Source organism: Pterocles gutturalis, unplaced genomic scaffold, assembly GCF_000699245.1.
Source record: "Pterocles gutturalis isolate BGI_N339 unplaced genomic scaffold, ASM69924v1 scaffold14273, whole genome shotgun sequence".
Classification (NCBI taxonomy): Eukaryota; Metazoa; Chordata; class Aves; order Pterocliformes; family Pteroclidae; genus Pterocles; species Pterocles gutturalis.
This window is the reverse complement of record NW_010118255.1, coordinates 1-16,658: the sequence shown is the minus strand read 5'-3', so window position 1 is coordinate 16,658 and position 16,658 is coordinate 1. Positions and strand designations below refer to the sequence as shown.

General features: G+C 37.8%; 1 protein-coding gene across 1 annotated transcript; it reads left to right on the top strand.

Annotated features, from left to right (window-relative positions):
• Nucleotides 1–707: 707 nt before the first annotated feature.
• On the top strand, nucleotides 708–7,901 carry SERPINA10 (serpin peptidase inhibitor, clade A (alpha-1 antiproteinase, antitrypsin), member 10). The gene is made up of 4 exons (XM_010076136.1): nucleotides 708–1,442; nucleotides 2,917–3,190; nucleotides 3,914–4,061; nucleotides 7,673–7,901. The coding sequence occupies exons 1-4, from the start codon at nucleotides 737–739 to the stop codon at nucleotides 7,862–7,864; spliced, it is 1,320 nt and encodes a 439-aa protein (XP_010074438.1). The 5' UTR covers nucleotides 708–736; the 3' UTR covers nucleotides 7,865–7,901.
• The last annotated feature ends 8,757 nt before the right edge of the window (nucleotides 7,902–16,658 follow it).

Sequence of the window (16,658 nt, the reverse complement as noted above, 5' to 3'; positions counted from 1 at the left end):
TGCCACAAATACAGAGCACATAAGGCAACAAATATTAAGGGTCAACATTTCTACAGAAGGGACGGTAACTGTCAGGCCACTACTGTTATCTGGGAAAAGATGGATCCCATAAGAATGGCAACCATGATTAAGATGCATGCAGTGGAGAACACGATCCAACTGTCAGTGCAAATGAAGTGCACAAAGGGAGCTATGGGTCTCCCAGCTCTCAATAGGTCACCATCTTGTTTTGTGGGATTAGTCTGTGTCCAGGGAAAATGTCATTTCCACCACACTCTGGCCAGAGTTCTTGTGCTTATGGATTACATCAGTTTCACAGAAGCAAAGGCTGCTACACAGGTCCAACAAGACAATTTTTCATCTTTGAGCTTCATGTTGTACTTGAAATACGAATTTGATTTTGTAAAGGAATTAAAAGTTAGCAAACGGAAAATCAGTTAAATACTTCTGACATGAACAACCAATACCATAAGATTGTGACATTTCTTCTGGATTCACTTAATGATGTTGGAAACTTCTCTCTTTCCTTGATCTAAGTAAGACCTTTCAAATAGGAACCAGATCTTAGATTTAGAGTGTATACACTTCAGATGCAGGAAGACCACCTCGCTACATCTATGACCTTTTGCATTGTGAATAGAAAGCAAACTAAAAAGTCATTGTGTTGCCTTTTTTTTTTCTTTTTCCATCTTCTTTACTAGGAAAAAAAAAAAAGAGTTCATTACTGGATGTCAACATGAAAACAGGAATTTACATACTTCTCTTAAGTGCAATATGTGTTGAAATCAGCAAGGCTGGCATCAAACCTAAAATTCCAAAGGAAAAAGAGAATAATTTCTTGGAAAGAAATAAAAATGTCAATATTTCTGAAGAGTGGCATCATCATAAAAATATCTCTAAGCCTTTTGAAGAGCAAGATCTCGAAGAGTTCACTCTCTACAACTTCACTGAAAAGACTGCAAATTTTGGATTTAACCTCTACAGAAAAATAGCAATGACACATGATAACAATGTAATCATCTCTCCCCTTTCTGTATCCACTCTTATGACTGCATATATGCTGGCAGCCAAAGGGGAAACACACAGACAAATAGTAAAAGCTCTAAACCTCCATGTTTTGAAGGACAGAATGGATCGCCATCGTTTAGCAGCTTTGTTTAAACAACTGAAAGATAATATCACAATGAATGAAGAACTTCTCCTGGTGCAAGGTACTCTTTCTTTTATCCAAAAGGACTTCAGACTCAAGGAGGCTTTCCTCAATTTATCTAAGCAGTACTTTGATATGGAATTCCTGAAAGTGGACTTTCAAAACTTCACACAGGCAAAATTTGTCATAAATCAAAATATTAACAAAAGGACCAAAGGAAAAATCCCTGAACTTTTTGAAGAGCTTGACCGCCACAACAAACTGCTACTTGTGGACTACATTGTCTTTAAAGGTAACTTTTTTTTGTTTTGCAAAATGATTATTTATTAGAAGAAACAGGACTCCAACTTCACCTACCCTAGGGGAAGTTAAAGTGAATTCAGATGTCCTGTTTTCTCTACATGTCTCTAGATTTACTTTCTTCTATTGGTTTTATTTAATAGGAAATTATTTTTCATGGTAAAGAACAACAATTCTTCTACACTTTCTTCCACACAAGAGAGTCTCAAAGAGTACAAAAAGTCCTGCATCAAACTATCTCAATCTATACCCAAGTGATCCCTCTTTATGACTAAAAAAGATGTTTAATTGTCACTCACCAATTAAAATGAAAAAGCCTTAATCATGATAGTTTTTTGAATGCTGAATACTAGGCATAAAACCATTGAATGATTTTACATAGTACACAAAATCATGAAAACAAAAATAATATCTCTATTTCAGTCAGGAAATTTTTTCCCCAGGGGAACCAAAGTGACAAAGTACTTCATTATATTACCTTACAGTGTGAGGGAAAACATAGCTGTGACAGGCACAGACTTGTGTGGAGAGGTCCTCTGCTGCCAAATACCTTATGCTCCTTTTCCTGCTCTGGAAGTCTTTCTGACCACCAGCTTAAAAGATAGATAAGGGACTCCAAAAGGAGATCCTGGCACTGACAGGGAGCCATAGCCCATGCTTTACTCTGAAACAGCCATACAGAAGCCAGAGACACGTGGTTAGGTAAAAAGCAAAGACAAAGAGCTAGGGAAACAAAGGCAGTGAGAGGAATGCTGTGCAGAGAACCCATAGTCACAGCCACTACTCCAGCCCAAGGCGCTCAGCAAATGCCATCCACAGAAACCCTGCTAAAATAAATGGAAACACGAGAACAAAGAAAATTACACCTGAGCCATCCAGTCTCCCTGTGGACTAAGTTATTCTTTTGTATTTACAAAAGTGCGGTTTGTCCAATGCCAAGGTTACTTTCCGTGGCAGAAAATCAGAGAAAAGAGATAAATGACTGTGGCTATATTTGAAAGCAACAGTAGAGATCAGAATCATTAGTACAGAAGAGGTCACATTCCAGTGCACTGCTGAATCCCCATCTAAAAGACCATGTAATTAATTTAAAAACAGGATTTTGAACAGCTGATAATTTCAGAGAAGGTGATATGTTAATAAAAGACAAATGTTCATTTGGCATTCGGTAAACAAAAGGGATATCAGTTGTGAACTTGACTGGCAACTAATCAACCTTAGAAAAATATTTCCTTTCCTTCCCTGCAAATGAAGGAGTTTATTTTGTGGATTACTTCCTTTTCCTGTTGTAAAAAAATTAAAGCACATACACTAAATATACTGCAATTGTCATCCACTTATCCCAGACACAACTGGCATCCACTTCAACTTGATAAAGAAACTATCCTATACTTTTTTTTGAAGAGTTTCTGAACATTTTTCTGAACAAGTCTAAACGCAGATAATTATTTTCTTTCTTTCCTCAGGCAAGTGGCTCTATCCATTTAATTCCAAATTCACAGAAACAGAGACTTTCCACATAAACAAATACAGAAGTGTACAGGTACCCATGATGTTCAAGTCAGATAAAGTTAACTCAACTTTCGATGAGAACTTAAGATGCACTGTAATAAAGCTGCCCTACAAAGGGAAAGCCCACATGCTGATTGTCATCCCAGAAAAGGAGGGAGATTACCTTTCGCTTGAAGACCATCTGACCACAGAGCTTGTGGAATCCTGGCTTGGAAACATGAAGACCAGGTACTGCTTTGACATTCATTGGCCTTAACGTCTTTTATGCCGTGCAGCAAAACAACAAACCACAACAAAGATTAGCTGGTCTTCCTAACCCCTTTAACATGCTGGTGTTTCTGTGGCATTAGGTATCTACAGAGTAGAGGTCCTTTAATGGCCCACCCCAACCCCAAGCAGCATGTGAAAACTCGTACTCTCAGGTGACAAGTCTGTGGCTTGTCTCAGAAATGAATGCCTCTCCAAAGGCATAATCAGTCTAGCCCTTCCAAATGCTTCCTTAGGCCTTCTCCTCCTTAAGTTTAGCACTGCTAGGCAAAGTGCACAATAAATCTAGGTATGCGGTATATTTATGAAACCTCTCCCACCAGTGGAAACCCAGAGTAATGGATAAATTTGAATATGAAAATGTAAACCCAAATTATTCCTGTGAAATGTGATTCCTGAAGTGAAAATTCTTTTCACTGGTCAATAAATCAGTGTGTCACCCTGGTACCAAGGCACTCTAAGTGCTGGTGGAAGTATTTTATAGAGAGAAAGAAATTATTTCTAGCATCGTTGGCAATCAACAGGTCAGAGATGATATTCTGCCAACCTAAATTTAGAGACTGTTTAGTTCTTTCCCCTTCTTTTTCTGTGTAAAGCTTAACTCCTCAGTAGCATACACTTCAGCAGTCAGATAATCTACTATATAGTACAAGTTTGCATTGACCTTTTTCTTTTTTCAAACAGAAAAGTGGATATTTCACTTCCAAAGTTCAAACTAGAGCAAAAATACAAAATGAAGAAATTGCTTCATGCTCTTGGAATTAAAAATCTCTTTACACGTATGGCAGATCTTAGTCATCTCACAGATCAAGGATATGTAGCAGTTTCACAGGTAAGCCTTCTAAAATAATTTGCTGCTTGGATTATAATAGTATTTAAATGGCTCAGCCAATAGACTATGACACATACACGGACACTAATAGGAAAGGACTTCCATCTGCCAAGTGCATGGAATCTGCACACCTTAATCAGTACAGATCCCACTTCAAGTACAAGCTATGTAGAAGTAAGGGGTGGTTACATTTCATCTGTGCTCAACACCTTCCAAATCTAGCCCATCACAGGAGGAAAGATGTCCCATTAAGAAAACTAACAGAAAACAGAGGCAGAATGAGAACCAGAAAAGAATGGAAGAAAAAGGACTTGACAATCACACCAATATCAAGAAAGAACAAGTCTATGTGACCAGAGATGTCCCATTAAGAAAAAAACAGCTAGTCTATACAAAAGACAATTTGCTGATGATAGAAAATTAAGAGGCATGGTCAAAGAAAGAAGATAAAAGAGATAACACAGAGAAACTGGTGACCTCAAGAACTGGAGTGTGTGGAACAGATGAAATGAAATTAATGCTAAATGCAAATTCATACATTAGAGTAAAACTAACGAAATTTCTGCAACAAGCTGGATTTATAACCAGTTGAGGAAAACAAGACTCGAATAGAGATTAATTGGGCACATGATTTAAAAACTTAGCTATAAATCTATGTAAGGAGCCCTGCTTTCCTGGGGATGGCTAAACAGCTGCCTGCCACCTAGAAGTAGCGAATGAATTCCTTGTTTTGCTTTGCTTGCGTGCGCAGCTTTTGCTCTACTTATTAAACTGTCTTTACCTCAACCCACGAGTTTTCTCACTTTTACCCTTCTGATTCTCTCCCCAACCCTGCCTGGGGGGACTGAGTGAGCAGCTGGGTTAAAACCACAACAGCCCTTTGCTGAGCCCGCTGTTGGCACCAGTGGCCAAACACCAGTCAGTCGCTAGTCATTTGCTCAACTTCACACATCCTGTGGGATGACAGAGAGACTCAGAGGAGTGAAGATAAGGAGACTTGTGGGTTGAGATAAGAACAATTTAACGGTTGATACAGAACAAAATTACAAATAATAATACGTACATACATACATACATACAAATGAGTGATACACAGTGCAACTGCTCACCACCTGCTGGCTCCCGGCTAATGATCTCAGAGCAGAGAAAGTCTCAAAACCACAATCCTGGAAGAGAAAGAGAGTGAGCTTCCTCTCCAACACCTTTAATATACTGAGTATGACATCGCATGATATGGAATATCCCACTGGTGAATTTGGACTCATTGGTGCTATGCTGGACCTTGTCCTTACCAATGAAGAGGGGCTGGTGAGTAATGTGAAGCTCAAGGGCAGCCTTGCCTGCAGTGACCATGAAATGGTTGAGTTCAAAATCTTTAGGGGGTCAAAGAGGGTGTGCAGCAAGCTCACTGCTCTGGACTTCGACCTGTTCAGGAACCTGCTTGGCAGAGTGTCATGGGACAAAGCCCTGGAGGGAAGAGGGGCCCAAGAAAGCTGGTCAATACTCAAGGGCCATCTACTCAAAGCACAGGAGCAGTGCATCCCAAGAAAGATGGAGGTGGGCAAGAAAGACAGGAGGCCTCCATGCATAAACAAGGAGCTTCTGGACTTACTAAGGCACAAAAAGAAAATATATAGGGAGTGGAAGCAAGAACGGGTTAGCTGGGAGGTATACAAAGAGGCTGTCTGAGCAGTCAGGGATCAGGTTAGGAAAGCTAAAGCCCAGACAGAATTAAATTTAGCCAGGGACATAAAGGGGAATAAGAAGAACTTCTACAAGTACATCAGTGATAAAATGAAGACTAGGGAAGATGTGGGCCCTCTCCAGAAGGACACTGGAGACCTGACCATGAGGGATACAGAGAAGGCTGAGGTGCTCAATCACTTCTTTGCCTCGATCTTCACCACCAAGGGCTCTGGACACACCACCCAAGTTGCAGAACGTGAAGGTTAGAACTGGGAGAAGGAAGATCTGCCAACCGTAAGTAAAGATCAGGTTTGAGACCATCTAAAGAACTTGAAGCTGCACAAGTCCATGGGACCTGATGAGATTCATCCACGGGTCCTGAGGGAACTGGTGGATGAAGTTGCTAAGCCACTATCCATCGTATTAGAAAGGTCATCGCAGTCTGGTGAAGTTCCCACTGACTAGAAAAGGGGAAACATAACAACCACTTTCAAGAAGGATAAAAAAGAAGACCTGGGAAACTACAGGCCAGTCATTCTCACCTCTGTGCCTGGAAAGATCATGGAGCAGATCCTCCTCAAGGTTCTACTAAGGCACATGGAAAATGAAGGAGAGGTGACTGGTAACCAGCATGGCTTCACCAAGGGCAAATCGTGCCTGACAAACCTGGTGGCCTTTTTATGATGGAGTTACAGCATCAGTGGACAAAGGAAAAGCAACTGATGTCATCTACCTGGACTTCTGCAAAGCATTTGACACTGTCCCACTGTCACACACAACATCCTGGTGGCCAAATTGGAAAAATACGGATTTGATGGATGGACCACCATCTGGATAAGGAATTGGCTGGATGGTCGCACTCAGAGAGTTGCAGTCAACGACTCAGTGTCCGAATGGAGACCAGTGACAACTGGTGTCCTTCAGGGATCAGTACTGGGACCGGTGCTATTTAACATCTTTGTCAGCAACATGGACAGTGGGATCGAGTGCGCCCTCAGCAAGTTTGCTGGTGACACCAAGCTGTGTGGCACAGTCGACATGCTGGAGGGAAGGGATGCCATCCAGAGGGACCTGGACAGGCTTGAGAGGTGAGCCTGTGCAAGCATCATGAAGTTCAACAAAGCCAAGTGCAAGGTCCTGCACATGGGTCGAGGTAATCCCAAGCACAAATACAGGCTGGGCAGAGAATGGATAGAGAGCAACCCTGAGGAGGATTTGGGGGTGTTGGTAGATGAAAGACTGAACATGAGCTGGCAGTGTGTGCTTGCAGCCCAGAAGGCCAACTGGATCCTGGGCTGCATCAAGGGATGATCTCTAAGGTCCCTTCCAACCCAAACCATTCTACGATTCTATGATTGCTCAGGCTACTCTGCCTTCCAGCTTCTTATGCACTTGCTCACTAGTAAAGCATGTGAAGTTGGAAACTCCTTGGCTTAGCAACAACTAAACATATCAGTACATTATCAACATTCTTCTCAAACCAAATCCCACACAGCACTATTCTAACTACTCAGAAGAAAAATAGCTCTAGCCCAGTCAAAACCAGGACACACCTCCCACTTTTGAGAAACTCTCCCTTGTACACTTCAGTGTCAAGGAAGAACACTATACAAATGCATTGGTTGCTTCATGCTACCAGCTGGAAGAACAAAATCTCTAAAAGTGAGGCTTATGCTCAGAAATGTGGAAAAGCACAATGACAGCTGAACTCGCATCCATGTAGTCATGTTGGTAGTACTAACTCCTCTGCTGAAGTAGACAGCATATGGGTCTACCAGTCTAACAGACAGAGCTAGATTGCACAGACTTACTAATTTTAATGCTTAATAGAAGCCTACTTGAACCGAATGCCTTGCACTTGGAAAAACATTCTTCATGTTAATATTTATTTCTGTCACATATTTTATTTCTACATTGCACTTCAGGTTGTCCAAAAGGCAGTAATTGAAGTGGATGAAGAAGGAACTGAGGCCACAGCAGCTAGTGGGTCAGAAATAACTGCATTCACAGTGCCTCCTGTCATCAAAGTGGACCGACCATTCCTTTTTATGATTTTTGAAGAAACTTTTAAAACATTACTCTTCATTGGCAGGGTAGTTGATCCAACAGAAATATGAATAAAGGCAACAGTTTCTATTTTGGGGTATGTAAGAGGTTTTATTTCTATTTTATTAACTTACATTAGAATTAAGAGACAGTGAAAGATGAAAATTTGAAAATCTGTTTTGTCTCTCTAGCTTGCAGTAGGTCATTCTATTCATATTTTATTAAACGAGCTAAATTTACAAATGTCACAAAGTGACAAAAACGTGTCTTGTAAAATCTACCATGTGAATTAAAAAAACCCCACAGAACTGAACTTTCAAAATTCAACATTTTAGTGATGTCTTAATAAAAACCAGAGATTTATATGCCAAAATATTCAGGAAGCTCATTCCCAAACACTACAGGCTTGATATTCCTCAATGTTATCTTCTGTTGCAATGAGACTAAAGAGTCTACTGACCTGAATGTTAGCAGAATTTTGTCATTTATAAAAACAGAAGCAGGATCAAGCCCTAAAAGAGAATTTACAGCCTCTGCCTAGAGATCTTTCTTTTATTTCTGTAAAAATTGCGCTGTCTCTCATGAAGTCTGCATTGTCCAGGACTGTGACCTCTTTCAAAGTATTTATAAAGTGTTATCTGAGAGTATCAAATCACTTCATTTTCTCAGGGTACCTGATGTCCCACTTTTAAAATATTCTTTCTATTAATGACAAAATAATTCTGAAAAATAATTTAGGTATGCTGAACCTGGAAAATCTGAATCTGTACTACTTCATAACACCAAACTGGGCCTCCCCTAAAAACAGAATTTCTGCATGTGCTATCATCTAGATGTCAGGGTGAACTACATAACAGGACTCCATGTCTGAACTAAGACAGACTTGGGTAGGAAAAAACATACCTCCATAAAAGTGAAATAAATTTATTCACAGACCTCATCCTAAAAACCAAAAAGTGTTGCCAAAATGTTTCAGAAAAATATTGCCACAATCTAAATATAATTTACTTTATTAAGTAGTGAAGCAATTCCAATAGAGCAGCAAGGTCTTTAATACTCTAAATTTTAATTAGCAGTCCTATAGTCCTATATATAAACTATGACAAAAAGCAAAAGCTACTTCTAGCTATATATAACTAACAGAGCTAAGCATTACTCTACTTGCTCACACAGCCTGCACAAAACAGTTGCCCAAAGAGGGCAGAAGAGTTTTCAAAATCATTTGGCACAGAAGCTTCAAAGGTGTCTATCAGTAAATGCACATGGACAGATGCATCCACAAGAGAAGATACAAAAGATACGTTACGGGGCAAAGCTGTTAAACCCCTCTACAAACGACCTCTGTTACCATTAGATATCTACTCACAGCAACCCAGACACTGGTGTAAGCCACTCACAAAAGCATTTAGCAGGTAGACTCTGGTACCTGACTAGACTACAAAGGTGCACCTAACCTTACTCCATATTGCAGTATGAATGCATCCAGAAAGAAGACCACTCCTTCCTGCCTCTGAATGCTTACCAGGAGAAATGCTGCTATAGAGAACCACTCAGTTATCACTGTACAGTTGACCTCCAGCTGTTTTTTCTGAGTTGCAGGTAAAAACAATGCTACAAACAACTCAAAAGTATTGGTACTGTCCAACAGAAGTAAACCAGAAGTAGGCAGTCCCACAAAAGACTGCTGGGATGGAGGTCTGTAGTGTGAAGAACTGTTGAAAGTATACACGAGATACCAGGAGTATTGTACAAGTAAGATGTGCAGAGCAAAAAATGTCTAAATAGACCATTTAAAGATTATATAGCAGGACTTTAATACATAGTAGGGTTACTGAGTGGAGCACATGTTATCAGCATTAAATGAATTAATCAGCTAAAAATGACAGACAAGTGACAGCCAGTAAGAAACAAAAGACAGACTGTATACAGAAGTCATTACATGCTTAGTATGGGGAGAAATAGCTTGGCTTCAAGTTTCTGAATTTACTGGCTGTTCTGCATTGCTCTAGTAAAGGCATCTGAGGGTCAAACACAGTTTAGAGTCCTGTTCTGCAGCTGATTACTGCTGATCTGAGTTTGGTCCCTGGTAGAAGTCAGACTGAGAACAGATTGAGCAGTCTCCTGGGGCCCATGAGTGAGCACCTGTAGCTGGCACGTTGAGTTAGCTGTCCCTGGGGAACTGGGATTATCTGTTTTTGTTAATGAGACAAAAGCAGAACCTAGGAGGAGCCAGTATAGGTCATCTGTATAGCTGTATCAATACTGCATGTTAAACATCATAATACCTGAAGAAGCTTTTAAAGAAATATGTGATTTACAAGATCCTATGCCATGTTGCAGAACAAAATGAAAACTTGAGTGTTTCCACAGAATCCAAATAATGTCTGTGACTAAAGACAGAGAACACCCAAATCCAAGTGCAGTGTAAGAAGCTTAAGAATTCAGACAGTAAAACACTGCTGCATCCAAAGACACAATTTTGTACTTCCCACAAGACAGCATACATCCAGCATTATTACTATTTAAAATAAATACCTTCTATAGGTAAATGCTTTTATTTAATTATAAAAGATGCCCTGAGAAACTTTTTTCAAGAACATGCATGTACAGCATTGTCCTAGGTTTTATTTTGAGTAAATCATCATTCATATTTTTACATTATAAAAAGTAACCACACACGCATATGCATTCACAGATAAGATAATCTTTATCATACACCAATAAATTTTAAAAACCACATATTTCTTATATCAGTATATTTTTGCTGATTCCATTTTTGAAATAAAGAAGCTGACAATAGCTTCATAGGCTGTCTCCCAAGTATTGGCATAAATAGAACTTTTTAAAATAGAATTTAATGTTTTCCCACAGACAAATTTTGATAGAAACATTAGCATTAATACAAACAAATGCAGATGACATCACTGAAGCATGATAGCTTGCCATAGCGGCTGATTAAAAACTAGATTCATCATTATAAATTATTCGAGTGAAAATACAATCTGAAATACTAAAAAATAAAACAAGTATTTATACAGCAAAACTTATGAAATACAACATTTTTGTTTATATCATCTGCTTTTAGATTGCTTTGAAACTTACACAGGATTTTTATGAACTTTACTCAGTACTTGGAGAAACATTGCCTTCAAATTCACACCACAATGCTACTAAAGTTTATGGTTTTTACAGACTGATCAATGGTTCTGGATTTTGGTCTTAAGTTTGAAGATGTGGGATTACTTTTTCATATTCATAACAATTCCTTCTATTTCTTGCATAAAACACGGGTGCTAAGAATTGCTAAAATTGTAAATAAGCCAATTAATGGGTACGTGCATTCTAAATCCACGAATTTGAACTACAAAGGCATAATTGAACAAAACAGAATCCTCTCTTTAGCTGCAGCAGTTACGAGCACATAGCTTAAGTTGTATTTCATAACATTTCACTACAACATTAGAATTCTGCAACCATGACATTACTTATCGGAACATATTTTACAGCTTGGGATTTTATTTAAAAGGAAAAGTTTTAACATTGCAAGATGCATTTTATTCATTCCAGGCATTAGAGTCCCATCTGCTGCTCCCACATTATCACACCAGAACGTTGTTTCCACCAGTCTCTGGTTTCATTTTTCTTCTGTCAGAAGATCTAAGAGTTTGATTTTCTGTTTTTTCTTCATACAAAAGAAACACACAAAATATGTTGTTGCTATATTATTAAACAACATAACATAATAAACTGCTATATTGTGCAACATTTTAATATAACTCCTAGTTGCTGTACTTTAAAAATTACTAATTGCTCTACTGCACCTACTGAGAGAGCCAAATGGACACATTCTGAGGGCATTCTTCACAAGAAGGGTATATTTCTCTATTAAGTTTCCTACAGAAGCTCATATAGAGATCCCTCTAAGTGAGATGGTTAAGGTACTACAAGCAGTCTACTCATGGATACAAATAATGATAGAAGTCTCCAGCTTAACCCATTATAAAATCTGGGGAAAGTGAGGACAGGGAAGACAGAGAAACTTACAGTGTTATTTCTAGGTCTTCTGTTGACCACAGTGTCATTTGGGCAACTTGTGCATTTGTCCTAGCCTTAATTTTTTATTCTGTAAATACACTGTTCTTCAATGTCACAGAGTTGTAGCTATGTCAATTAACAACTGTTTGCATTGATCAGAAATATTTCAAAGAATACGAATTAACTTGTAGAACTCTGTGGAAATACGAATTTGCATCAATATTTTACAGTATCATTTACAAACAACACAATATGCTGTTCTGTTTCACACTTTTAAAATTGCTGTTGGAACCTATCATGATAATCTATCAGTGTCAGGATACCTACTAGCTTCATCTGAGAAATGGGACCCAAATCACATGGCATTCCCACTAGACCTCAGAACTCTTAGCATCTTAAATGGCAGGATGAAAGCATGATTATAAGTCGTCAGTAACCAACTCGAAGTGTAGTAGATCAGTGGCAGAACTACTTCATCTTTTGCTCAACTTCCTAAGCAATTATATGACTGGACAAAAGACACTACTTTAAGATACTTATGCATATAATTGTTACAACATGGTCACACACCAGTGTGCACCTCTTAAAGGTCGGTTGTAGACATCTTATAAAATACTGATATCAATTTATTAATAATAAATCGATACTTATACAACAAGAAGTCTACTCCCACATTTTACAGGATGGAAAACCTGTAGCTCTCATTCTTGAAGTAAGTTTTAATTGAAAGTGAAACAAAATCAGGCACCATCTGTATGTCTGTAGGCAAGATGCAAAATTCTTAAATGCTGCCTGTAAACTTTTGGATATTTTTATTGATGAATCTATGAAGTCCTGGAAAATAGTTTTAAACAATTTCATATTGAAAACAGTCATATTACAGCAATGTAAGCTCAAACAACAAAAAAAATCCCCATCCCAAAAGAAAATATCTTAATCCCATAAAAATTAAAACATTTAAAAGAAGATAATAAAGCTACATTGCATAATAGTACAAGATCAGACAACTTGATGGAGTGCAGTGTTTATGAATCATGTCAATTTCTGCACTAGAATGATTCATAATCTTACTGGCAACTCTTCAACAGAAAGTCAGAAAAGCATGTTTGCTCTGTAAATTGACTTAAGTAAAGTCTCTTGTGCAATGAAATACTCAACCAGTGCTCTTTGTGATCTTTTCCTATTAATTTCTTTTGTGATTCCACTATTAAGTTACACAGGTGCATCTTTAGCATAATTCTTGCATTTTCTATTGCCTGAGTATTACCTAAGGTCCAGCAAATGACATCGAAGCTAAAGGTAATTTTCTTGTCACTTGCTTGTGAGCACTGGATCAGGATTTACTGAGTTGGTTTTTTGGTTTGGTTTTTTTTTTTTGTTTGTTTGTTTTTTTGTTGCACCTATATTATTTACAAAAGGAGAGAACATTTTAATTGGCACGCACACCTCTGAAATGGGACAAACAAAATGTTTGAACTCATAAGTATGGTAAGTAAAGACCTCAGTTCTCCACCAAAGTAACTTTGGGTTTTGAAAAATTCCTTGAACATTAATATTTGCAATCAGAAGTCCTTCATCCCTGCAAACTGCACTGTGTTGCCAAAACTAAACATTTGCCAATATTTAGTAGAGCAGTTTTATGGAAAATATTACACTTAAACAATTAAATAACATTTTGTCCAAACATACATCACTTTGAACTAAGAATCATTAATTATATCTGTTGACATTTTAATTATTAAACAACATATTACTACCAAATCTTCTGTTCTTCACAAACACACATAATTACTTAGAAAAAGAAACATATTAGAAGTTACCTTATTCATGTTGCAGAGCAAATAAGCTAAAAGCTAGGACTTGCCAGAATTAAGATGGTCAGTGCAATGTTTAACCAGCATATATGTAAATTTACATGATCATATACTCTAAACATATACTCAGTTATTATTTTCTCACAAGTTTTATGCCATAGTGAGACCATAGATGGTAACACTCACTCATGAGCACCTATTCAATTTCACCTCATTGTACTGTTTTCAAATACTTCTCTCAGTAATTTTTGTCAGCTGCTTATATATTTGGACATCAATTTTTTCTGTCATTTAACTTAGAAAATAATGTTTCCTTGAAACTGGGTTGTTTGTTTGTTTGTTTTTTTTATTTTAGGATGTATGTATTTAGCAACAGGATTAACTTCCTGAGCAAAAGAAAGAGGTACACCTAAACATATCTGTGGACAGCAAGGTTATGTGCATTTACCACCAACCATTCCTGTATCTGTATCTCTTAATATCTCCTTATAGAGCTGCTCCATTTTCTTACGAAAATAAGTATTGGGCCAGATTACAAAAGAGAAATTGAATCTACAGTGCAGCAGACATTATACCAGCTTGAGAGATTTGTTTTCCCATAAGAACACAGAACACTGAAACTCTTATTCAGAGGTAAATGTAGGTCATCCTAAGCCTGCTCTTCTCTCTCCAAAAATTTTTTTCTTCTCCTAGTCTGTCCTCTTATATTCTGACACCATGCAGTTTAGGGGCTCTCTGAAACAGGGAGAGCATCCAGATCATTGTGTTTGATCAGATACCTGCTTTCAAATAGTCTGCTGTTAAGGTATTCACTTGGGAATGGTACATTGAGACTTAAAGCTGAGTCTCATATATTCCACTTTCCTGCCTGAAGACAAAAGTACAAACTGCTCTGTGTGGGTCTTTTTATGTCCCTTTCTGTTCAAACAGAAGATAGCAGTTTTATTTTAAGTGACAGATAGAAAAAACTTTGAAATTCAGAAAAGTTTTTGGTGATGCAAAAAATAAGTCTAACTAATCTTTACATCTAATTGCTTTGTGAATATTATTCCATTTACTCTCCTCCAAATCCTTGTGAGATGGAGGAGTAATTGGAATTTCTACAATGGCTGTTAAAAAAAAATACAAAATTTGAACTAATTTTCTGGTTTTAAAGACAGGAAACAGAGGTGTACAGTGATTAGTGAAAGCACATGGATTTTTGAGCATACCTGATTTTTTCAGAGTATGTACCACTGTATGTCATTTTAGGTACTCAATATACATGACCCATAGCTGAAAATGTCAGCATGTCTATTAATCTAATTAATCTAAATGCTGCATTTGAAACCATGCACTTTGAAATAAGTGACAACCTAATGGTCACCTATAAAAAGTATGTAGTAAGTACTGTGGGTACTATTTAAGAGAATGCATTAGACTCTGGCAAAGACAGCATGAAACTTGACTTGGCACCTGAGGTACTTCTGCTGTGAAACCACTGACTCAACACAGACAGCCTACCTTCATTCACTACTTATCTTCCAACGTTTTCTACAAAGAAAATGCAATTTTACAAACAATAGGTCACTATGCAAGCTTGATTTCATTCCATAACAAATTTACCATGTACAGTGAAAGTGGTCAAATTCGAGAAGAAAAAAACCTTAGGTGATCACACAGCAAGAGACTGTACCATAATATAATGCATACAAGGAGCTGAATGCATGCCTCACCTTCTGGATTCTCCTTTCATTCTTGGTCTCTCACACCTATTCACACCATTCTAAGGCCCAGCCTGCATTTCCCCATCCTTTTCAGCTTCTAGCTCTAGCTCCTATTACAGTCAAGTCTACTTTCCCAAACAACTTCCATTTCTTGCTATAGCTAGCTCCTTTCTTTTCCCATTCTGCCTTGGCTAAGAAAGCAAATCTCTGATAGCAAAGAAAAAGAATCTCAGTTTCAGCACCCGAAATTACAGCTAGTCCAATGATAGTAATTTAGAACTGCAAGTTACAGTGTAAAAGGAATCGGCAGGGAATCAGCTGCTAGAGTCTACAGAGATTTGACTAAGTGCACATCACAATGATTTTCTAAGAAAAGACTGTTACACTTTTATCACAGGAGCAAACATACTTGTCTTAAATTTTGTTCTTGCAAAACAATGATCAGTTTAGGCTGATGTTTAAAGAAAACCAGCCTGAGGGAGATGCCTAACATTGAAATTTTTTTATCTAATTGGTTAATGCAAGGCAAAGAAGGCAGCCTTAATAACTAGCAGCTTTACTCGTTCATCATAACTCTCAAAATTCATAATGAAATTCTTACATAGTAATACATAAACATACATAAGCACATAAACAGGAGGAAAAAAAATTAAATCATCTAATAATACACATATTCTATATCTCAAACTACAGGCAGCTAAATCACAGTGACTGTAGTTATTATATACCAAACACATAAACCTTCACTTCGTTCCATTCCATCCTCCCCATCATTTACCAGCTGAATGCAAACACATGCAGAACCAATGTGAAAGACTAATTAAAAGGGAACACAACACAATCTTCAAAACACTTGTAATTGCACAAATCACATTTCTACCCTGTTGTTTTTGTATTTCAAAATCTGGGCACAGAAATAGCATAAATACAGGTTTAATGTATGGCTTTTTTGTCTGCCCTTTTTTTTTTTTTTGTCTGCCCTTTGAAAATGTTACCCATAGTCTTAATTCAACCCCCTCTAAACCACTTACATGGTCATTTTTCGGGACTGACTCTCCTTATTTCCATTGTTCTTTTGGTTAGATGAGTTAAATACGTTGCGACAAGAACTGGAAGGAAAGGCAGCGTTCCCACTATTACCAGTAGAATGTGTCCGGAATGAATCATCTGAAATAAAGAGTTGCAGTTTAGACAAAGAATTTTGTCTGAAAAAAATACACAGAGAGTGAACAGAATGAGCTGGGGTTTTTTCCTGTGGCAATAGTGGCATATTTCCTATGGCAATAATCATAGAATCATAGAATGGTTTG

Excerpts from the sequence above, each read along its gene's own strand:
- SERPINA10 (XM_010076136.1), top strand. The coding sequence starts at position 737 with ATGAAAACAGGAATTTACATACTTCTCTTAAGTGCAATATGTGTTGAA. Across the intron at positions 3,191-3,913 it reads CTTGGAAACATGAAGACCAG|AAAAGTGGATATTTCACTTC; the intron begins GTACTGCTTTGA and ends TTTTTCAAACAG. Across the intron at positions 4,062-7,672 it reads GATATGTAGCAGTTTCACAG|GTTGTCCAAAAGGCAGTAAT; the intron begins GTAAGCCTTCTA and ends ATTGCACTTCAG.